Raw genomic sequence first — 23,854 nt, forward strand, 5'->3', positions numbered from 1 at the left:
TTCTGCACCAATTCTGTACCATTATCTGCACTGTACTACAAGTAACAGTGTTTCAACACAGTACAATACTATGGGGTGTTCGTACTGACACCGACTAGCATTAACCTAAGAGCAGTGTTAATATTTGCACCAAATGTTTAAATTTAATTTCTACTCCTCTGATATTTTAATATGATTCTCAAAATCTAAGCCAGCCAGTAGACAGCATTCATATTTTGCATTACTATTCGAAGGTCACATTGCATTGTTCGGACACAGTGAAGACAGCAGTCTTATTTTCAAATTCATGTTCTGAATCTGTCAAAATTTTTTGGTGCAAATAGTTGATCCTTTCGACTTCTCGTTGCTCAAAGAAAGCTGCCGAAATTTTCCTTCGTATACGTAAAGCATAGGTTTCCAAAAACACTGTCATATAAGCAATAGTGTGGAGCAGGCAGATAATACAGATGACCTTGATGTTAGGGTAAGATGGGTGGAACGTGCAAACATCAGAAACAAAGATGAAATCCCAGTGGAATTGTGGTTTTCGGTTTATTAGAGTGTGAGATGTAAGTTGTGTAAGTATCTCCATATTTACCTGAAATAGACCAATTCATTTTTAAAAATTGCCATAAATATGAACATAAATATGAAAAATATAAAGTACAGAGCACATTTTAAAGCCATCTTTTTCCCAAGCTGCTAATATGATGGCATTTTGCAATCAATTGTGGCATTAAAATCATGTCCTTATAATGAAAGAGAAGGATTAATTATTTTTAGGTTTTAACTGTAAATCCCCAGACTTAATCTGCAGACTGAATTTGGATATCATACATTGTGGACAGTCTGGCTTCCTTAAATGTGTGTGTACCAACGTAATTTCAAAACTAATTTTGACATCATCATATTTTGTAACAACACTAGACCAGATTTCCCACATTTGCCTGATAAATTCCTGACAGCTAAATATGTTTCATGTTGTACAGTGCTGTGCTATACATCGAAACATAGCTGTAAAGGACTTTAAAATGGAAGGAGGGGACTTAATTTGTATTATAAGACCCCTGAGAAAGTTGGAGAACCCAGGAATGGAAGTGACATCGGCTGTGCTCTGCTTGGCTCTCCATCTCAGGAACACAGTATCCTGGAAGAGATGGGCATTAGTCACATTCCAGATAAAATGTGGAGCCGGAAGGAAGATGATCGTTCAACTCAACCACAATCAGCAAAGCTTCCACAACAAGCCTCAATCCCAGCCCCACAATTCACAAGCTCAACTGAGACCAATGCCAGTGTAGTGAGTAACTTGAAACGTGTTTTTGCAGAAAACCGAACCAATTGCAAAGGCACAACTCAAGTCCTAGCCTGCCCAGACTAATAGCTGAAGCTTGAGTTACAACTTTGCACTGGTTTTGGGGTTCCTGGATATAGGGAATGTTGATTTTGCATTACCTTTTCTGCCTGAACCCCAAGGAATTTCTACAGCCCAAATACTATTTTTTGTACATCATCTGGACGTTTGATTAAAAATAATTCCCAGCTAAACACTATCGTTGGTGAACAATCTGTGTCTCTTGGATAGATTACAACTGTCACTCACTCCCAGCTCATTGAATCATAGAATGAGGCCATTCATACCATCATGCTTGTGGCTGTTCTTTATAATTTCATACATATTCACCGGTCTAGGGATATAACTTTTGAGGCCCTGAAATTTCACCCGTTAAAAGCCACTCATATGAAATATTTATGAAGATAATTAGATGTCTGTCTGTTGCTTCCCTGTTTTTGCTGTTGAGCAGCCTGTTTAAGCATGGGATAGGAGAGAAAAAGTGATCAAGCTATGAAATGAATTACTTGTTGCCTTGAGCAATGTTACTTCATTGTAATTGTATGTGTCAAATGAACAAATTCATGTTACAACTTCATTTAAGCAGCTTCATTTAATCTTCTATTAAACAACTACTTATTTCCAGTAACTTGCAGTCTTGAAAAGCTTTATTCTATATTATTATTTATTACTTTGTTGAAGTTACTCTTCTACTGGTCCATAACAAAACCTTTCTATCTTATAAAGCAGCACATTATTCCAACTGGCTCCTTTCCCAAACTCAGAGGGAGCTTACTGAGAGATGAAGAGGTTTTGGTTTTGCAATTAGTTGCAGCCATTTTTCTCGTGCAGAGAAAAACAGGAAAGGCTGAGATGCAAAAAGAGAAGTGCATCAATGCACCCCTTGCGCACAATCTTCTTCATATTATTAATCCAAAACAATACCTGACATCCCCAAAGGATATCTGCGTCCCTTCATCCCGTCCATCCCTACAAAGGATCCCTGATCTCCACCCTTAAAGGATACCTGAAACTTGACCCTGCGCCAATAATTAGATTAGATTACTTACAGTGTGGAAACAGGCCCTTCAGCCCAACAAGTCCACACCGACCCGTCGAAGCACAACCCACCCATTCCCCTACATTTACCCCTTTACCTAAAACTACGGGCTACGAATGTCCTGAAATTATATGCATAGGGATATGTTGGCTCTCCAGAGGGACACCTGGTTATCCAAAAGAAATGTACTGAGAAGAGAGCCACTGTGGCCTGGTTTCCATACTCTAGGTTCTCGAAATAAGAGATTCTGGAATCAATTTCATTTAAATAGACAACAGCCTTCACAAACTGAGAATGCTGGGACCACAGTGCACCCTGCAATCTCATCCCAGTGAAAGTGAGAAATGTGGGTTTGGAACTTAGGATTTCAACCTACTTCTGCCATGTGGAGAGGGTCTCCAACAATGTTAAAAATCTGAACTTGTGCCTCTGACTTAATATTTCCCTATGTTATAAAACTCTTGGTTCCTATAAAGAGATTGTCTGCCTACAACTCGAATCTCTCATCATATAACAAAGACAATCCTATCAATGTAATATAATTGAACAACTTGTATTTACTCTGTGTCTTTTGCAATCATCAGCGGTCTCAAAGTGTTTTATGTAATTACACAATACAGAACGTTACCAACTTTATTGATAGGGCCATCGCTTGCAAGAATCTCAAAAGGAAATGATACAGCCCATTTTTGAGATGAATTATTAGGATATTCCACCATGTGTGCTGGCCAGATTTCACTCCTCAGCTGCTCTCACCAATCTGCTGGTTGCAGATGTGTTGATAAGAATGACCACCACACAGTTCTTGTGGAGACAAAGTCCCACTTTCACATTGAGAATAACCTCCATCATGTTGTGTGATATTATCACTGTGCTAAATGGGACAGACTTCAAACTGGGCAAACTCATGGCAAACTCATGCCAGGCATATACCTTAGTCTACCATTACCTTCATGCCAGGGGATCAATTCTGGTTCAGTGGAGAGTGCAGCAGGGCCTACCAGGAGTAGCTTCAGGCAGAGAAATTAGGTGTTACCTGGGGCAGCTACCAAACAGGACAATCTGCATGCCAAGCAACAGCAAGTAATAGACAGACAATCCTACAATTAATAAATCAGATCTATGCTCTGCAGTTTTGCTACCTCTTATTGTGAATGGTGATGATTAATTATATAACTCACTGGAGGAGGAAGCTCCACAAATATTCCCATCCTCAATGATGGAAGATCCCAACGTATTAGTGCAAAAGATATGACTGAAGCATTCTTAGCAATCTTCAGCTATAAGTGCCAAGTGGATGATTCATCTCAGCCTCTTCCAGTGGTCCCCAGCATCACAGGTAACAGCCTTCAGCCAATTCGATTCACTCCACATCATAGCAAGAAATGATTGGAGACACTGGATAATGCAAAGGCTATGGGCCCTGAAAACATTCTGGCAGTAGTACCAATAAAAGAGAAGCTTAGTACCCTGAGGAACTCCTGCAGAATGCCCTGGAGCTGAGACGTCTAAACCCCAACAACCGCAACTATCTTCCTTTGTGTAGTACCGAAGAGTTATGCTCCAGAACTTGCCATGTCCCTAGCCAAACTCTTCCATTACAATTACAACACCAGCATCTACCTGACAATGTGGAAAATTGCCCAGGTATGTCTTGTACACAAAAAGCAGGACATATTTAACACGGCTAATTACCGCTCTGTCGGTCTACTTTTGATCATCAGTAAAGTGATGGAAGGTGTCATCAACAGCGCTGTCAAATAGCACCTGCTCAGGGACAATCTGTTCAGTGATGCCCAGTTTGGGCTCCGCCCAGGCCACTCAGCTCCTGGCGTCATTACAGCCTTGATTCAAACATGGATGAAAGAGCTCAATTCCAGAGGGAAGGTGAGAGGGACAGCCCTGGAAAACAAGGCTGTATTTGAACAAGTGTGGCATCAAGGAGTGCTAGCAAAAAGAGAATCAGTGGGTATCAGGGAACAAACTATCTGCTGGTTAGAGTTATACCTGACACAAAGGAAGATGGTTGCGTGTGTTGGAGTTCAGACATCTCAGCTCCAGGATATTTGTGCAGGAATTCCTCAGGGTAATGTCCGCGGCTCAAACAGGAGCAACAGCAGCAGCTACAGCAGCTCGAAGGGCAGGAGCTTGGACCAGGGCCTCTCGGGAGTGGTGAGTCACTGAGTTGAGTCTTTACATCTGACATCGGAGACTAGAGGTTTCTGGGAAAGGAGGGACTTTTTTTATTTCCCATCAGCCATATAAGTGAGTGTTTTCTAAACCTGATACCTTACCTTTGTGGGGCCTCCCACCCAACCACCTCCTCTAACCTTAAGCACCAGGGACACATCAGGTAAGCTTCTCTTTTGTCATATTCTGAGAAGGGACTATCAGGGATGGCAGTGCAGAGAGAGAGGAATGTTCCTCCTGCAAGTTGTTTGAGGTGAGGGACACCATTAGTGTTCCATCCAAGTACATCTGCAGGAAGTGCACCCAACTCTCACTCCTCCAAGACCACTTTAGGGAACTAGAGTGGGAGCTGGATGAACTTTGGATCATTCGGGAGGCAGAGGCTTTGATAGGTAAGAGTTACAGGGAAGCAATTACTCCTAGGCACGAAGAAAACTGGGTGACTGTTCGAAGGAGGAAAAAACAGTTGTGCAGGGATCCCCTGTTGTCATTTTCCTGGAAAACAAATATACCGTTTTGAATACTGTTGGGGGGGATGACTTACCAGGGGTATGCAGTGTGGTGCAGGCCTCTGGCACAGAATCTGTCCCTATTGCACAGAAGGGAAGGAGGGAAAGGAGGGTTGATGGTCCTCCAGGTGCTGTCAATGTTTGTCTCATTGTGTGTCCTGGGGAAACAGACCATAGATCACAGAGTCCTGGGTAATGGAGCTGTTCGGGATGAACCTCAACAAAAACCACTGCATCTTCCTCCAGACTTCCTTTGCAAAGGCAGTCCTTCTTGTACAGGTCCCACCTTCTCCAGAAGGCATCCCAATTATCTACATATCTGAAGCCCTCCCTCCTACACCAGCTGCGTAGCCACATGTTAAGCTGTGCCCGCTCCCTGTTCCTCGCCTCGCTATCTCATGGCACAGGTCGTAAACTAGAGAACACTACTCTGTTCGTCCTGCTTTGCAGCTTCCATCCTAACTCCCTGAAATCACTTTTTAAATCTTTGATCCTTTTTCTAGCTATATCATTAGTGCCAATATGTAGCACGATTTCTGGCTGTTCGCCCTCCCCTTTTAGAATCTTATACACCCGATCGGAGACGTCCCGGACCCTGGCACCAGGAAGGCAGCATACCTTCCGGGAATCCCGATCCTGACCACAAAATCTCCTGTCGATTCCCCGAACTATCGAGTCCCCTACCACGAGTACTTTTCTATTCTGCCCCCTTCCCTTCTTTGCCACAGTGTCAGGCTCAGTGCCAGAGAACTGACTACTATGGTTTTCCTCTGGTTGGTCAATCCCCCCAGAAGTATCCAAAACGGTATACCTATTGCTGAGGGGAATGTCCACAGGGGATCTCTGCACTGTCTGACTGTCCCCTTTCCTCCCCCTAACTGTAACCCACCTATCCTTGTCCTGAGCCTTAGGAGTAGACACAATTCAAACCAGCTTGCAGTCTGCCAGCACATTCCTGTGACCATGAAATCCTGTCCATGCCCTCCCTATTCTCATCCTTCTGTGCACTGGAACTACACCTCAGGTTCCCATCCCCCTGCCAAGCTGGTTTAAACCCACCTGAATAGCACCAGCAAATTTCCCACCCAGGATATTAGTAAACCTCTGGTTCAAATGAAGACCGTCCTGTTTGTAGAGGTCCCACTTTCCCCAGAATGAGCCCCAATTATCCATGTACCTAAAACCCTCCCTCCTGCACCATCCCTGCAGCCACACGTTCAGCTAATATCTCTCCCTGTTCTTCACCTCACCATCATGTGGCATGGTTAACAAACCAGAGATAACAACTCTGTTTGTTTTAGCTCTCAGCTTCCATCCTAGCTCCCTGAAATCCTGCCTTAAATCCATATCCCTCTTTCTACCTGTGTCATTGGTGCCTACATGGACAACGACTTGGGGCTGGTCCCTCTCTCCCTTCAGGACCCCAAAGACACGATCTGAAACATCACAGACCCTGGTACCTGGGAGGCAATACACCAGCCGCAAGTCTCATTCATTCCCAACAGTCCTCCGATCTAACCCTCTAACTACTGAGTCCCCAATGACTAACACTCTCCTCGGGTTGCATCTGAACTGGAAGGGGACCAATGTCCTGGATGGAAGGTTTGCTCGAGTAATTCGAGAGGGTTTAAACTAGCATGGCAGGGGGGGGTGGGAACCTGAGCTGTATACCAGAGATGAGAGTTGATGCAGATGAGGCAATAGCAAGAGGTAGATCAGCTAGTGGGAAGGAGTTTCCTGGGAAGGAACCAAGGGATCAGTTAAAGTGTGTTTGTTTTAACGCAAGGAGTATCAGGAATAAAAGTTTGAACTTAGAGCATGGATCAGTACCTGGTGCGATGATGTTGTGACCATAACAGAGACGTGGGTTTCTCAGGGACAGGAATGGTTGCTGGATGTTCCAGGGTTTAGAGCATTTAAAAAGAATAGGGAGGGGAGAAAAAGAGGAGGTGGTGTAGCACCACTAATCAGAGAGGGTATCACAGCTACAGAAGCTTCCAATGTCGAGGAAGATCTGCCTACCGAGTCAATGTGGGTGGAAATTAGGAACAGCAAGGGAGCAGTCACCTCGTTAGGGGTTTACTACAGGCCCCCCAATAGCAGCAGGGAGATGGAAGAAAGCATAGGTCGGCAGATTTTGGAAAAGTGTGGACGTAGTAGGGTTGTTGTAATGGGTGACTTTAACTTTCCCAATATTGATTGGAACTTCCTTCGAGCAGAAGATTTGAATGGAGCTGTTTTTGTAAGGTGTGTTCAAGAGGGTTTCTTAACTCAGTACGTTGACAGGCCGACGATGGGAGAGGCCATTCTAGACTTGGTGCTCGGAAACGAGCCAGGGCAGGTATCAGATCTTGTGGTGGGAGAGCATTTTGGTGATAGTGACCACAACTGCCTCACATTCTACATAGCTATGGAAAAGGAGAGGATTAGGCAAAATGGGAGGATATTTAATTGGGGAAGAGGAAACGATGATGCGATTAGACATGAGTTAGGAAGCATGGATTGGGCGCACTTGTTCCATGGTAAAGGCACTATAGACATGTGGAGACTGTTTAAGGAACAGTTGTTGTAAGTGATGAATAAGTATGTCCCTCTGAGACAGGCAAGAATGTGGAGGAAGCTAGGGTCAAGCTCAGCTGTAGAGGATTACAGGCAGGTGAGGAAGGAGCTCAAAAATGGTCTGTGGAGAGCCAGGAGGGGGCACGAGAAAAGCTTGGCAGAACGGATTAGGGAGAACACAAAGGCATTTTACACTTATGTGAGGAATAAGAGAATGGTCAAAGAAAGAGTAGGGCCGATCAGGGATAGCATAGGGAATTTGTGTGTGGAGTCTGAGGAGGTAGGGAAGCCCTAAATGAGTTTTTTGCTTCTGTCTTTACGAAAGAAACGAACTTTGTAGTGAATGAAACCTTTGAAGAGAAGGTGTGCATTCTGGAATGGAAAGAGATAGAGGAAGCTGATGTGCTGAAAATTTTGTCAAACATTAAGATTGACAAGTTGCCAGGCCTGGACCAGATTTGTCCTCGGCTGCTCTGGGAAACGAGGAATGCGATTGATTCACCACTTGCGAAGATCTTTGCATCCTCGCTCTCCACTGGAGTCGTACCTGAGGACTGGAGAGAGGCAAATGTAATTCCTCTCTTCAAGAAAGGAAATAGGGAAATCCCCGGCAATTACAGACCAGTCAGTCTCACGTCTGTCGTCTGCAAGGTGTTAGAAAAGATTCTGAGGGATAGGATTTATGACCATCTGGAAGAGCATGGCTTGATTAAATGCAGTCAACACGGCTTTGTGAGGGGCAGGTCATGCCTCACAAACCTTATCGAGTTCTTTGAGGATGTGACCAGAAAAGTTGATGAGGGTCAAGCTGTGGATGTGGTGTATATGGACTTTAGCGAGGCATTTGATAAGGTTCCCCATGGTAGGCTCATTCAGAAGGGCAAGAGGAATGGGATACAGGGGAACTTAGCTGTCTGGGTACAGAATTGGCTGGCCAACAGAAGACAGCGAGTGGTAGTAGAAGGAAATTATTCTGCCTGGAAGTCAGTGGTGAGTGATGTTCCACAGGGCTCTGTCCTTGGGCCTCTACTGTTTGTAATTTTTATTAATGACTTGGATGAGGGAATTAAAGGATGGGTCAGTAAGTTTGCAGACGACACAAAGGTTGGAGTGTCGTTGACAGTATAGAAGGCTGTTGTAGGCTGCAGCAGGACATTGACAGGATGCAGAGATGGGCTGAGAGGTGGCAGATGGAGTTCAACCTGGATAAATGCGAGGTGATGCATTTTGGAAGGTCGAATTTGAAAACTGAGTACAGGATTAAGGATAGGATTCTTGGCAGTGTGGAGGAACAGAGGGATCTTGGTGTGCAGGTACATAGATCCCTTAAAATGGCCACCCAAGTGGAGAGAGTTGTTAAGAAAGCATATGGTGTTTTGGCTTTCATTAAAAGGGGGATTGAGTTTAAGAGTCATGAGATCTTGTATAAACTCTATAAAACCTTGGTTAGACTGCACTTGGAATACTGCGTCCCATTCTGGTCGCCCGATTATAAGAAAGATGTGGATGCTTTGGAGAGGGTTCAGAGGAGGTTTACCAGGATGCTGCCTGGACTGGAGGGCTTGTCTTATGAAGAGAGGTTGACTGAGCTCGGACTTTTTTCATTGGAGAAAAGGAAGAGGAGAGGGGACCTAATTGAGGTATACAAGATAATGAGAGGCATTGATAGAGTCAATAGCCAGAGACTATTTCCCAGGGCAGAAATGACTAACACGAGGTGTCATAGTTTTAAGCTGGTTGGAGGAAAGTATAGAGGGGATGTCAGAGGCGGGTTCTTTACACAGAGAGTTGTGAGAGCAGCAGTTGAGGTCATTGGGGACATTTAAGAAACTGCTGGACATGCATATGGTCACAGAAATTTGAGGGTGCATACATGAGGATCAATGGTCGGCACAACATCGTTGGCTGAAGGGCCTGTTTGGTGCTGTACTGTTCTATGTTCTATGTATCCAAAATAAGGTAGGTGAGCTTGCAGCATGGATAGGTACCTGGGACTTCGATGTTGTGGCCATTTTGGAGATGTGGATGGAGCAGGGTGAGGAATGGATGTTGCAGGTTCCAGGGTTTAGACCTTTCATTAAGAATAGGCAAGGCGGTAAAAGAGGGGGTGGTGTGGCCTTGTTAGTCAAGGACAGTATAACGGTGGCTGAATGAACCTTTGATGAGGACTCGTCTACTGAGGTAGTATGGGCTGAGATTAGAAACTGGAGAGGGGAGTTTTTTATAAGCCTCCACGGAGTTCCAGGGATGTGGAGGAGAGGATCGGCAAAACAATTCTGAGTAGGAGTGAAAGAAACAGGGTGGTCATTATGGGGGACTTTAACTTCCCCATAATTGACTGGAAATGCTATAGCTCCAGTTCGTTGGACGGATCAGTATTTGTCCAATGTCTGTAGGAGGGTTTCCTGACACGTTATGTCGAAGGGTCAACAAGAGGGTGTTTGATTTAGTGGGAGGTAAGCTAGGAAGGACGTAAAGAGAGAGTTAAGAAGAGCAAAAAGAGGACATGAGCAGTCTTTAGCAAATAGAATAAAGGAGAACCCTAAAGCTTTCTATAGGTATGTGAGGAATAAAAGGATGACTAAGTTAGGAATAGGACCAGTCAAAGACAGAAGTGGGAAGTAGTGTGTGGACCCTGTGGAAATCGGAGGGGTGTTAAACGAATATTTCTTTTTGGTTTTCACTCAGAAAAAGGAGAATATTGTAGAGGAGAAGTATGAGATATGAGATATTACACTAGAAAGGATCGAGGTTAGTAAAGAAGAGGTATTATCAATTCTTGAAGGAGTGAAAGAAGACAAGTCCCCTCAGCCAGATAGGATTTATCCAACGATTCTTCGGGAAGCTAGGGAGGAGGTATTGGAGCCTTTGGCTTTGATCTTTGAGTCGTCATTGTTTACAGGTTTAGTACCAAAGGACTGGAGGATTGCAAATGTTGTGCCCTTGTTCAAGAAGGGCAGTAGAGCTAACCCAGGTAATTACAGATCAGTGAGGAAAAGTCAGTTGTAGGAAAAGTTTTGGAAAGGATCATAAGAGATAGAATTTATAATCATTGAGCAAGCAACAATTTGATTTCAGATAGTCAACATGGTTTCGTCAAGGGTAGGTCATGTCTCACAAACCTCATTGAGATTTTTGAGATGGTGACAAAGCATGTCATAGAGTCATAGAGTCATATAGTCATAGAGACATACAGCATGGAAACAGACCCTTTGGTCTAACCCGTCCATGCCGACTAGATATCCCAACCCAATCTAGTCCCACCTGCCAGCACCCGGCCCATATCCTTCCAAACCCTTCTTATTCGTATACTCATCCAAATGCCTCTTAAATTTTGCAATTGTACTAGCCTCCACCACTTCCTCTGGCAGCTCATTCCATGCATGTACCACCCTCTGCGTGAAAAAGTTGTCCTGTAGGTCTCTTTTATATCTTTCCCCTCTCACTCTAAACATAGGCCCTCTACTTCTGGACTCCCCGACCCCAGGGATAGACTTTGCCTATTTACCCTATCCATGGCCCTCTTAATTTTGTAAACGTCTATAAGATCATCCCTTAACCTCCGATGCTCCACGGAAAACAGTCCTAACCTGTTCAGCCCCTCCATATAGTTCAAATCCTCCAACCCTGGAAACATCCTTGTAAATCTTTTCTGAACCGTTTCAAGTTTCGCAACATCTTTCCGATAGGAAGGAGACCAGAATTGCACGCAATATTCCAACAGTGGCCTAACCAATGTCCTGTACAGCCGCAACATGACCTCCAACTCCTGTATTCAATACTCTGAACAATAAAGGAAAGCATACCAAACGCCGCCTTCACTATCCTATCTACCTGCGACTCCACTTTCAAGGAGCTATGAACCTGCACTCCAAGGTCTCTTTGTTCAGCAACACTCCCGAGGACCTTACCATTAAGTGTATAAGTCCTGCTAAGATTTGCTTTCCCAAAATGCAGCACCTCGCATTTACCTGAATTAAACTCCATCTGCCACTTCTCAGCCCATTGGCCCATCTGGTCCAGATCCTGTTGTCCACTACACCTCCAATTTTGATGTCATCTGCAAATTTACTAACTGTACCTTTTATGCTCGCATCCAAATCATTTATGGAAATGACAAAAAGTAGAGGGCCCAGCACCGATCCTTGTGGCACTCCACTGGTCACAGGCCTCCAGTCTGAAAAACAACCCTCCACCACCACCCTCTGTCTTCTACCTTTGAGCCAGTTCTGTATCCAAATGACTAGTTCTCCCTATATTCCATGAGATCTAACCTTGCTAATCGGTCTCTCATAGGGAACCTTGTCGAACGCCTTACTGAAGTCCACATAGATCATATCTACTGCTCTGCCCTCATCAATCCTCTTTGTTACTTCTTCCAAAAACTCAATCAAGTTTGTGAGACATGATTTCCCACGCACAAAGCCACGTTGACTATCCTGAATCCTTGCCTTTCCAAATACATGTACATCCTGTCCCTCAGGATTCCCTCCAACAACTTGCCCACCACTGACATCAGGCTCACCAGTCTATAGTTCCCTGGCTTGTCCTTACCACCCTTCTTAAACAGTGGCACCACGTTTGCCAACCCCCAGTCTTCCTGCACCTCACTTGTGACTATTGATGATACAAATATCTCAGCAAGAGGCCCAGCAGTCATTTCTCTAGCTTCCCACAGAGTCCTCGGGTACACCTGATCTGGTCCTGGGGATCTATCAACCTTTACCCGTTTCAAGACATCCAGCACTTCCTCCTCTGTAATATGGACATTTTGCAAGATGTCACCATGCTGGTGAGGGTAGGGCAGTTGACATGGTGTACATGAACTTCAGTAAAGTCTTTGATAAGGTTCCACATAGTAGGCTGTTGGAGAAAATGTAGAGGCATGGGATTGAGGGTGATTTAGCAGTTTTGATTAGAAACTGGTTTTCTGAAAGAAGGCAGCGAGTGATGGTTGATGGAAAATATTCAGCCTGGAGTCCAGTTACTAGTGGTGTGCCACAAGGACCTATTTTGTGACCACTGCTGTTTGTCATTTTTATAAATGACTTAGACGCAGTCATAGGTGAATGGTTGATAAGTTTGCAAATGACACTAAAGTCGGCGGAGTAGCGGACAGTGCGTCAGGATGTTTCAGGTTGCAGGGGGACTTAGATAAACTGCAAAATTGGGCTGAGAGGTGGCAAATGGAGTTCAATGCAGATAAATGTGAGGTGATACACAGGAAGGCAGAGTACTGGGTCAATGGAAAGATTCTTGGTAGTGTGGACATGCAGAGGGATCTTGGAGTCCATGTACATAGATCCCTTAAAGTTGCCACCCAGGTTGATAGTGCTGTTAAGAAGGCATACAGTGTGTTAGGTTTTATTGGTAGTGGGATTGAGTTCCAGAGCCATAATGTCATGCTGCAACTGTACAAAATACTAGTGCGCCGCACTTGGAACAATATGTACAGTTCTGGTCCCCATATTTCAGGAAGGATGTGGAAGCATTGGAAAAGGTGCAGAGGAGATGTACCATGATGTTGCCTGGTCTGGAGGGAAGGTCTTATGAAGAAAGGCTAAGAGACTTGAACCTGTTCTCATTGGGAAGAAGAAGGCTAAGTGGGGATTTGATAGAGACACACAAGATGATCAGAGGATTAGAAAGGGTAGACAGTGAAAGTCTTTTTCCTAGGATGATGACATCAGCTTGTACGAGGGGGCATAACTACAATTGAGGGGTGATAGATTTAAGACAGATGTCAGAGGCAGGTTCTTTACACAGAGAATGCTAAGGACGTGGAATGCCCTGCCTGCCAATGTAGTTTGCTCAGTAACATTAGGGAGATTTAAACAATCCTTGGATAAGCACATGGATGATGATGGGATGGTGGAGGAAGATGTGCTTAGATTAGTTCACAGGTCGGCGCAACATTGAAGGGCCTGTTCTGCACTGTATTGTTCTATGTTCCATGTTCTAACTATCTTCAGCTGCTTCATCAATGACCTTCCCTCCATCATAAGGTCAGAAGTGAGGATGTTCGCTGATGATTGCACAATGTTCAGCATCATTCGTAACTCCTTAAATACTGAAGCAGTCCGTGCTCAAGTGCAACAAGATCTGGACAATATCCATCCATGGGCTGATAAGTGGCAAATAACATTCATGCCACACAAATGCCAGGCAATCACCATCTTCAATAAGAGTTGATCTCACCACTGCACCTTGATGTTCGATGGTGTTACCATCACTGCAGCCTTCACTGTCAACAACCTAGGGGTTACAATTGACCAGAAACTCAACTAGACTTGCCAAGAAGAGTCCAAAACTAGAGGCCATATGTTTAAGGTGAGAGGAAGAAAATTTAAAAGTGACCTAAAGGACAACTTTGTCACGTAAAGGATGGTGCATATATGGAATGAGCTGCCAGAAAATGTGGTGGAGGCCGAAACATTTAAGAAGCATCTAGATTGGTGTATGAATAGGAAGGGTTAAGAGGGATATGGGCCTAGTGCTAGCAAATTGGACTAGATTATTTAGGATATCTAGTTGACATGCGCGGGTTGGACCGAAAGGTCTGTTTCTGTGCTGAACATCTCTATGACAATGGCTAGAAGAGCAGGCCAGAGGCTCAGAATCCTGCAACGATTAGCTGGCCTACTGACTCCTCAGAACTTATCCCCCGTCTACAATGCACTGATCAGGAGTGTGATGGAATACTCCCCACTTGCCTGGACAGGTGCACGTCTGTCAACATTCAAGAAACCTGACACCAATCAGGACAAAACAGCTCACTTGACTGGCCCCACATCCACTCTCTCCACCACCGATACTCAATAGCAGCAGCATCTAGAAGATACACTGTAGAAATTCTCCAAACGTCCTCAGACAGTACTTTCCAAACCCACAACCACTTCCAACTAGAAAAATAAGGGCCACAGATACATGGGATCATCACCACCTGAAAGTTCTTCTTGAAGTCACTCAATATCCTGATGTAGAAATATATCACCATTCCATCACTGTCACTGGGTCAAAATCCTGGAATTCGCTTCCTAAATGTTTTGTGGGTGAACCTACAGCACATGGATTGCAGTTCAAGAAGGTAGCTCACCACCGTTTTCTCAATGGCAGCTCAGGACAAGCAATAAATGCTGGCCAGCCAGTGATGCCCAGGTTCCATATAGAATAAATTTTAAAAGTGAGATCATGGCCCATCTTATAGTGCAACACCATTTTCCCCACACCATCCTTCAACTGTTTTGTTGTGTTGAAATGTATCAATTCCAATTTGAACCTCCAAAGCCCACTGTGGTAGAGAATTTCAAAGATTCACTCCCCTCTGAATTAAAAAAAAATTCCTTCTCACCTCAGTCCTAAATGGTCTGGTCCTTATTCCGAGGCTGTGTTACCTGGTTTTATAATCCCCAGTCAAGGGAAACATCCTTTCATAACTGTCCTGTTGACTACTTCTAAGACTGGTTAGTTTGAATGAAATCAGCTTCCCATTCTTCAGTTTATGTCATCTTTCCTCATAAGACAATCAACTATTAGTACAGTAGTCAAACTATTCTAGTAAATCTCTTTCTGAATCAGAATAGCGTACCAGTTCAACAAGAGTAACTCACCTTCTCTGTTGCATCTATATCATTTTTATAATAGAGTACACGACTGTTTACACCCACCTCCCAAGTACGGTCTGTCACGTTTAACATTACTCCATTGCTTTCCAATTCTACCTCTCTAGAAATTAATCCCAGTACTAAATGTATGTATCTTTTAATTGCCTCATTGACCTGAATGTCAACCAAAATTTCATCTTGTCACCACAAGGAAAGCAGAATTTTTGAATAAAAGTCATATTTACAATAAATGTAAGCTCCAACGTGATTGGTACAGGTGGAAGAACAGCAATCTGAAGCAGGATGTTTGAGGTCAGGTTGAAGACAATGAAATCTGCTGCAATGAAAATTGCAGACAAGGCCAGGAACACTGTACAAATCACAAATTGCTTCACACATCTGGCTGTCTCATCTGGGGACATCTTCAACCCTGTGGATTTGATTAGCTTTTTACTGGAAGTCCGACTAAGTTGCATTAGCTTCGCCTTATCTGTCTGCATAAGCTGAGCCAGCCTGCTAGTTATATAGACATTGTCGAACTGCAGATCTGTCAGATAGCCCTTGAGATACCAAGCTGATGTTAGAGACAGATAGAAGAAAACAAAGCCAGCTAATACTCTGTTGGTATTCAAAGTGGTCTCATCAAATATGCCCTGAATTGTTGAAAGGTTGCCTTTGATTTCATTGCCAATAACTTGTAGATGGTTCTTGATTGCTAACATTTCGATGTCTGAATTAACACGCCATTCTGCTTTCGACGTTGTAACCACATTGCTCTTTGAGATTTGTTCAAAGAGATAGGCTATATCTTTATCCATCGATAATTTAATCTGCTTAAGAAAGTTTGTTGAGTTCACAAGGCTTTGCGCTGAGGTCAGAGCAATGCACTGCATCACTTGAAGAATCATCTTGATATTGCCCATAAAGTTGGGTATTATGTTGATGGCACTGAGCATGAAACACGTGGAGAAGAGCAAATCACGACCTTGCTTAGAACCTAATGTGGGGATCACCATTGTGAACACGCAACGTACAGGATGGACCAGGAAGAGAAGCAGCAACATGGCACCCGTGAATATGCAAGTTATTATATTGGATGCCAATGATCCATATTTCAGAGATGAAAACATCCAGTTATACAATAGTCCACCAATGATTGCACATATACTGGAGCATAACAGAAAGAGGACAAGTAGTTGTCTCCAGTCATCTGGAGTAGGTTTAGAGTAAGTAACCCATGCAAACCGCATGCATTCCTTCATTTTCTGAGCCCATTTACTCCCACAGGAAAGGGGTTTCTCCAAAATACGGTATCTGCAGGGGAAATAAATTAATTTTTAGCGAGTGAATTCTTCGATATTGGAAATTCTATTCCACCATGCATGAACAAAAACATATTCCAACTGAACATGATCCCAATTAGCCTATCACAACATTCTGACTGAATGTGAGTGCTGAAAGCCAAACCAATCAGGGGCAATGAAGAATTGGCCAGTGCCAAATTAATTTGGCAAAGAAAAATTCACTAAAAACAAAACAAAGATCTGCAGATGCTGAAACCAAAACAGAAATTGTTGGAGAAACTCAGCAGGTCTGGAAACATCTGTAGAGAGAACAACTGAGTTAACGTTTTGCGTCCAGTGACCCTTTTTCAGAATTTTGGTTTTCTGTAACTCTGTTTGTCTCTCCAAAGAAAAATTCACTGCCTGCCTGGTAACAGATCATCACAAGATCATTTAAATAAAAACATGTAAGATTAGAAGGTACTCCCATAGAAAATGCTGTGCCATATAATAAGATCCTGGTGGTCAGCTTCAACTCTACTTCTCAGCTCACTAAGTCCCTATAGGCCACCTACTGGAGTAGACCCCTCTCCCTCCCTAACAGTTGTCCTCTGGCTGCTTCTCTCTTCTCCAACAAATTTGGTGAGAGGACACCTTCCTGTTAGGGCACACTCTCAGTTACTCATCTCCTGCTGCAGTCTACTGCTTCTGTCAGCGGGAAGGTTGTCTCCAGGGATGGCTTTGAGATTCAGAAACTGTGATTCCTACCCTCAAAGTGAAAACTCAGTCTGTATTTGGTACAACAACTTTTGAATCCAGTGTTATAAATTAACAGATACATTGAACTCAAATACATAACTTGGTAGGGTTTGAAGTCAGAACCTTTGGATTAGTAGTTCTACACTAGGTTACTTCATTCAGATCAGGTTGGCAACGGACAAATGGTTTGGATTTGCATAGTGTAAAATTATCTATTGGATGGTAACTTTTGATCATGCTAGAGTGACAAAATCTTGCTTCTTCCTCTTCCTTTGCTACAAGGCAGTCTCCATGGGAGGTGAGTTTGTTCAGATTTGCAGCACACTACCATGGCCTCCAGTACCTTGACATTGGCTCAGTATCTTATTCGGGGCACAGCACCACCATAAACAGAGCAAGCTGCCCTCACGTTACACCCATGTAGAGGGATGTCACAATCTTCTGACTCAGAGAGGAATGCTTACTACTGAATCAAGGATTACTAATTATCTCATGTTGCAGTTCTTGTTTACTCAGGGTTACAGAAGACTTCCAGAAGTACGATGCATTTTTTGTGGTTACTAATGGTGCGTGACTATTCTTCGATAGGTTGGGGAAATAAGAAGGAAACATAAAACATATTAAACTCAATTTCACAACTTGGTAGGGGTTGACATCATAGCCTCTAGATTGTTAGCTATCTTCTAGGTTACTTCATCCCTGCCACATTGCCAACTGACAGATGGTTCAGGTTTTTATGCTCTACAGTTTACTATGTTTGATCTAAAGAGAGAGCTAAGATGAGTGAGGAGGGGGCATGAGAAAATGTTGGCAGATAGGACCAGGGAAAACCCTAAAGCTTTCTATAGGTATATAAGTTGTAAAAGAATGACCAGAGCAAGATTAGGGCCAATCAACGACAGTAGTGGGAAATTATGCGTGGAGTTAGAGGAGATCAGGGAAGTGCTAAATGAATATTTTTCATCAGTATTCACACTGACAACAGATAATGCTGTCGAGAATACTGAGATACAGGCTACTAGACTAGATGGGATTGAGGTTCACAAGGAGGAGGTGTTAGAAATTCTGGAAAGTGTGAAAACAGATAAATCCCTCAGGCCGGATAGGATTTATCCGAGAATTCTCTGGGAAGCCAGGGAAGAGATTGCTGAGCCTTTGGCTTTGATCTTTATGTTGTCATTATCTACAGGAATAGTACCAGAAGACTGGAGGATATCAAATGTTGTCCCTTGTTCAAGGTGGGGAGTAGAGACAACCGTGGTAATTAAAGACCAGTGAGCCTCACTTCAGTTGTGGGTAAAGCATTGGAAAAGATTATAAGCGATAGGATTTATAAACATTTTGATTGGAATAATGGTAGGTCATGCTTCGCAAACCTTATTGAGTTCTTTGAGAAGGTGACCAATCAGGTGGATGAGGGTAAAGCCGTTGATGTGGTGTATCTGGATTTCAGTAAGGCGTTTGATAAGGTTCCCATGTAGGTTATTGCACAAAATACAGAGGCATGAGATTGAGGTTGATTTAGCAGTTTGGATCAGAAATTGGCTAAAGGTGGTGGCTGATAGGAAATGTTCATCCTGGAGTTCAGTTACTAGTGGGGTAACGCAAGGATCTATTATGGGTCCACTGCTGTTTGTCATCTTTATAAACGACTTGAATGAGGGTGTAGAAGGATGGGTTAGTAAATTTGTGGATGACACTAGGGTCAGTAGAGTTGTGGATAGTGCCGAAGGATGTTGTAGGTTACAGAGGGCTGAAAGGTGGCCAATGGAACTGAAAGGCTGCAGAGCTGTGCTGAAAGATGGCCAATAGAGTTTAATGCAGAAAATTGTGAGGTAATTCACTTTGGAAGGAGTAACAGAAATGCAGAGTACTGGGCGAATGGTAAGATTCTTGGTAACATAGATGAACAGAGAGATCTCGGTGTCCATGCACATAGAGTCCTCAAAGTTGCCACCCAGGTTGATAGGTCTGTTAAGAAGGCAGACGATGTGTTAGCTTTTATTAGTAGAGGGATTGAGTTTTGGAACCATGAGGCATGCTGCAGCTGTACAAAACTCTGTTGTGGCCGCACTTGGGAGTATTGTGTACAGTTCTGGTCACTGCTTTGTAGAAAGGATGTGGAAGCTTTGGGGAAGGGTTCAGAGGAGATTTACTGGGATGTTCCCTGATATGAAGGGAAAGTCTTACGAGGAAAGCTTGAGGGACTTGAGGCTGTTCTCATTAGAGAGAAGAAGGTTGAGAGGTGACTTAATTGAGACATATAAGATAATCAGAGGGTTAGATCGGGTGAACTGTTGGAGCCTTTATACAAGGATGATGATGGCTAGCATGAGGGGAGCATAGCTTCAAATTGAGGGGTGGTAGATATAGGACAGATGTCAGAGGTAGTTTCTTTACTCAGAGAGTAGTAGAGGCGTGGAATGCACTGTCTGCAACAGTTGTAGACTTGCCAACCTTAAGGGCAGTTAAATGGTCATTGGATAGGCATATGGATGAGAATGGAATAATATAGGTTAGATAGGCTTTGGATTGGTTCCACAGGGCAACATGGAGAACCGAAGGGTCTCCACTGCGCAGTAATGTTCTATGCTCTATCTACTTTTGATTACATTGTATGAGACATAAAAGTATTGAAGTAAAACATTTTCAATTAAAGGAGGAAATTAATGAGATTATTCAAAATACAAACTTCATACTGGAGAAAGATGGTTCTTTGGGTTTTATTTTTTTTCAAAGCTACCTCCCAAAACATCTGGAACCTTTCCATAGGATACTCTGAGGTTGGGATTTCAGGACAGTACTGAATTATTTGATTTGGGCAGCAGCTTTGGAGCTTTGATCTGGTGTGTGACTTGTTACAGTTTGAAACTACAATCTACAGCCACACTGCGAAAATTGGCAGTCCAGCAGGTGAAGTCTTGGTCTTTGTGGCAGCCAATCTGGAAATATGAGCTGCACCAGCAAGGTACCCAGACAATGGCTTCACTTCCCTAAGATTCAGTGTCACTTTAAAAATAAAAAAAGACCAAAAAAAAGAATCTTTGTTGGTTTTTATATTTTGACTTCCTTTGAAAAATTAACTCTTTTCACTTCTTTGCAATTTCACACATGAGTGACACCAAAATTAACAGCATTGGTGCAATGTAGCTGAATTATTTGCAGTGTGTAATAGCTTGATCCTTCCTCAAACATTGTATTTTGTACATTTCTGTCACTTGTCACTGGGTTAAAACACAAGCCATTCACTTAGAAATTCTTAGTAGCAGCTATGTAATATATACAAATCTAGGTCTCCGACAGCGTTATTAGCATTCCACTGTTTATTTATTTTTATTTTCTGGGGTGTAGCTTTACAGACAACAGCACTTGTTAAATTGAATATTATCCAACCCTGTCCTTGCCTCATTCCATTTGTTGCTGAATCCTCAACATGTAATTTTTACCTCTGGATTACACTGTTCCACTGGAGCCCTGATTGATCTTATGTTCAATTCTCCACAACCTTAAACTCTGTTGGCTGTGAGTCCATTTGCACCAAATCCCATTATTCACCGATAGGCCCTCAGCTTGCTAGACCTAGCTTGGCTCCAGATTAATTTAGGAGGAGAAAGTGAGGACTGCAGATGCTGGAGACCAGAGTTGAAAAATGTGGTGCTGGAAAAACACAGCAGGCCAGGCAGCATCCGAGGAGCAGGAGAATCGACGTTTCGGGCATAAGCCCTTCATCAGGACTTCCTGAAGAAGGGCTTATGCCTGAAACGTCGATTCTCCTGCTCCTCGGATGCTGCCTGGCCTGCTGTGTTTTTCCAGCACCACATTTTTCAACTCCAGATTAATTAATACCTCAATTTTCAAATTCTCACCATTGATATCAAATCTATCTATGGCTTCACTCTATTGCTTTAATTTCCTCCAGCCCTCCAGATATTCACATTTCTCTAATTCTGGCTTCCAAAATATCTCTGGGGTTAATTGTTCCATCATTTATGGCCACACCTTCAGTTGCCAAGGCTGTTTGCTCTGTAATTAGCTCCCTAAATCTCTTTCCCTTTCTGCCACAATTCTCTCCATTATGATATTCTGTAAATATGCTTCCTTTACTTCAGTAAAAGTAATCTATTGGTCTTCTGATGTAATATCTTCTGATGTAATGAGGCTTATGCTAAAATTTGCTTTGTGACAATTCCGTGAAGTACTTTTGGAAGGCTTTATTACATTAAAGGTGATAGCAAAAATGCAAGTTATTGTTGTCTTTTGATTTTGACCATGCAATACATCATCGTCAACATTTTTCCAATCCTCCTAAACACTAACATGTATCAGCAGTAAGTAATTGATTATAATGAAGAGCAAGAGCTCAGCCTGATTTTAATCCTTTTCCTAGATCAGAGGCAATGTGAGTGCAATGGTTGTTGGCTGGACAGCTGGTTTGTAATACAGAGCGATATCAAGGACATGGGTTCAATTCCTGCACCAGCTGAGCTTACCATGAAGGATTCTTCTTCTCAATCTCTCCTCTTGCCTAAGGCGTAGTGAACCTCAGGTTAAACCACCATCAGTTGTCTCTCTCTCTCATGAGAGACAAGTCCATAGTCTGATAAGATTATGGTGACTTTACCTTTAGTTCAGCATCAAAGCAGGAATTGAATCTGGGACTTTCTGATCAACCTATCTGAGTAGTACAAACAGAACCTTTACACGACTGGCCATTGAAATGATACCATTGACTATTTAACAAGCTATTTTAAAAAGAGCCAAATAGGTAATGGAGGTTTTTTTTGTCGGTGGGGAGGGGCATGGGTGTTAATTGTAATAGTGGAACCATTCCATTCTCTTTGTAGCTTGAATTGTGGCACTTTTTTTGTCTTCTGACTGGTTCTCTTGAATCTTCTACCTACATATTCTACTGAGGGGGATGGCAAAGACTGTGGAGTCTATGGATTGGAGTCAGGGAGAGGAATGATGGTGAGGTGATATGGTGCAAAGCAACTACATGCATCTGTTTCTCATTCAAATCTTTAAGCTTCATATTTGAGCAAACAGAACCAATGATATCCACTTATTTCAGTATGAGGAGCGTCACAATCACCTTTCTGATTCAAATTCACAGCTGCAACCTTATAATGATCAGTAGCAGAAGTCCCTGTTAATTTTGTACCACCCTTAGAAACACTCCATTTGGAGATCCCCCTTCATGTTCCATCTTAGGTGTCCTCGGACCTGGTGAAATAAGTAAATGGTGCAAAACCTCTTTTTTTGAATGGTGATGACTATAACAAAACCATTCAGCCTCTCGTTTCGCGTGGAAAATGAAATGCTAAGAAAACCAACAGGATTTACTTACTTGTGCATGTTTTCGCCAGCAAGGTGGTGTTGTTTCTTGTCCTGCGTTGTCACTTCAGATATTAGCGGTCATGTAGCTATTACAATTTCCAAGCCAGTTAGCGGGTGGAAGAGGAACAGAAGTTTGTTTTAAACTGTCCCCCACCTTACGCTCCTCCCCTCAAACTCAACAATCACATCCACAGTTTGGCACAGTTGCTGTCCTAAAGAAACTTAACAGCTTCCCCACTGACATAATATTTTGATTATTTTGACAACTCATTGTTTCCTCTTTTTTTGAAAAAAAGTACCTTTGACGTTGCCACCTTATATGGACTTAGTTTGCAGAAAATGAAGAATAAACAAATGGAGGAAGTTTGTGCTTAGCAATTTCAGAGAAACATTATGTTATTTATAAGAATTTTTTCAACAGTTTTGAGCTCTTGCATGTTTGGCGAATCCGCCTTCTGCACTCTGCAAGTATTCCTGATGAAGGGTTTTTGTACGAAACGCCGAGTTTCCTGTTCCTCGGATGCTGCCTGACCTGCTGTGCTTTTCCAGCACCACACTCTTGACTCTAATCTCTAGCATCTGCAGTTCTCACTTTTGCCTATTCCCAAAGTTAACCTCAGGAGACAAGTTTTAAGAGAACATGGATCATAAAGGAAGAATCAGTTTGGCATGAAGCACTGGGCCCCTTTGCTTTTTTGCTTTTCTCTCATCCTTCAAGATACTCATTAAAAGCTTTCAGTGACCTGTCTTAATACTTCATTATGTGGCTGGATGGAGAATTTAGACGAGTGAGGGGGGCATCAGATAGAAACATAGAAAACTATGAAGAGAATATATAGGATAGAAGTAGAGAGGACGTTTCCACTGGCAGGTGATACTAGGACAAGAGGGCATAGCCTCAGAATTGTGGAAGCAGACTTAGGACTGAATTGAGAAGGAACTTCTTCACCCAGAAGGTTGTGAATCTATGGAATTCCCTGCCCAGTGAAGTGGTTGAGGCTCCCCCATTAAATGTTCTTAAAGCTAAGAAAGATAATGTTTTGAACCTGCTCCTGGTTCCTATGTAATGTGCCTATGAAATGCTGCCATTAGATTTCACTACTTTAAAAATACTATATAAAGCAAGTTCTTGTAGTGTAGCATGCAACTAGCTAATATAGTTCTTGCAACAGCAGCAGTGATCTTTGGGAACAAGGTCAACTGTTCTGAAGCCCTTGTTAACGTTTTTCAAGTTTACTTGG

At 42.9% G+C, this 23,854-nt stretch overlaps 1 protein-coding gene across 1 annotated transcript; it reads right to left on the reverse strand.

Moving 5' to 3' along the window:
- Window positions 1-223: 223 nt before the first annotated feature.
- On the reverse strand, window positions 224-22,631 carry ocstamp (osteoclast stimulatory transmembrane protein). The gene is made up of 3 exons (XM_072556038.1): window positions 22,624-22,631; window positions 15,480-16,548; window positions 224-577 (listed from the first exon to the last, which is right to left on the reverse strand). The coding sequence occupies exons 1-3, from the start codon at window positions 22,629-22,631 to the stop codon at window positions 224-226; spliced, it is 1,431 nt and encodes a 476-aa protein (XP_072412139.1).
- Window positions 22,632-23,854: the final 1,223 nt, after the last annotated feature.

Source organism: Chiloscyllium punctatum, chromosome 37 (genome assembly GCF_047496795.1).
Source record: "Chiloscyllium punctatum isolate Juve2018m chromosome 37, sChiPun1.3, whole genome shotgun sequence".
Lineage (NCBI taxonomy): Eukaryota > Metazoa > Chordata > Chondrichthyes > Orectolobiformes > Hemiscylliidae > Chiloscyllium > Chiloscyllium punctatum.

Bases quoted from the DNA above. Each gene is read 5' to 3' on its own strand.
- ocstamp (XM_072556038.1), bottom strand. The intron at 578-15,479 runs GTAAATATGACT...GGTCTATTTCAG, and splicing joins CGTTGGAGCTTACATTTATT to GTAAATATGGAGATACTTAC.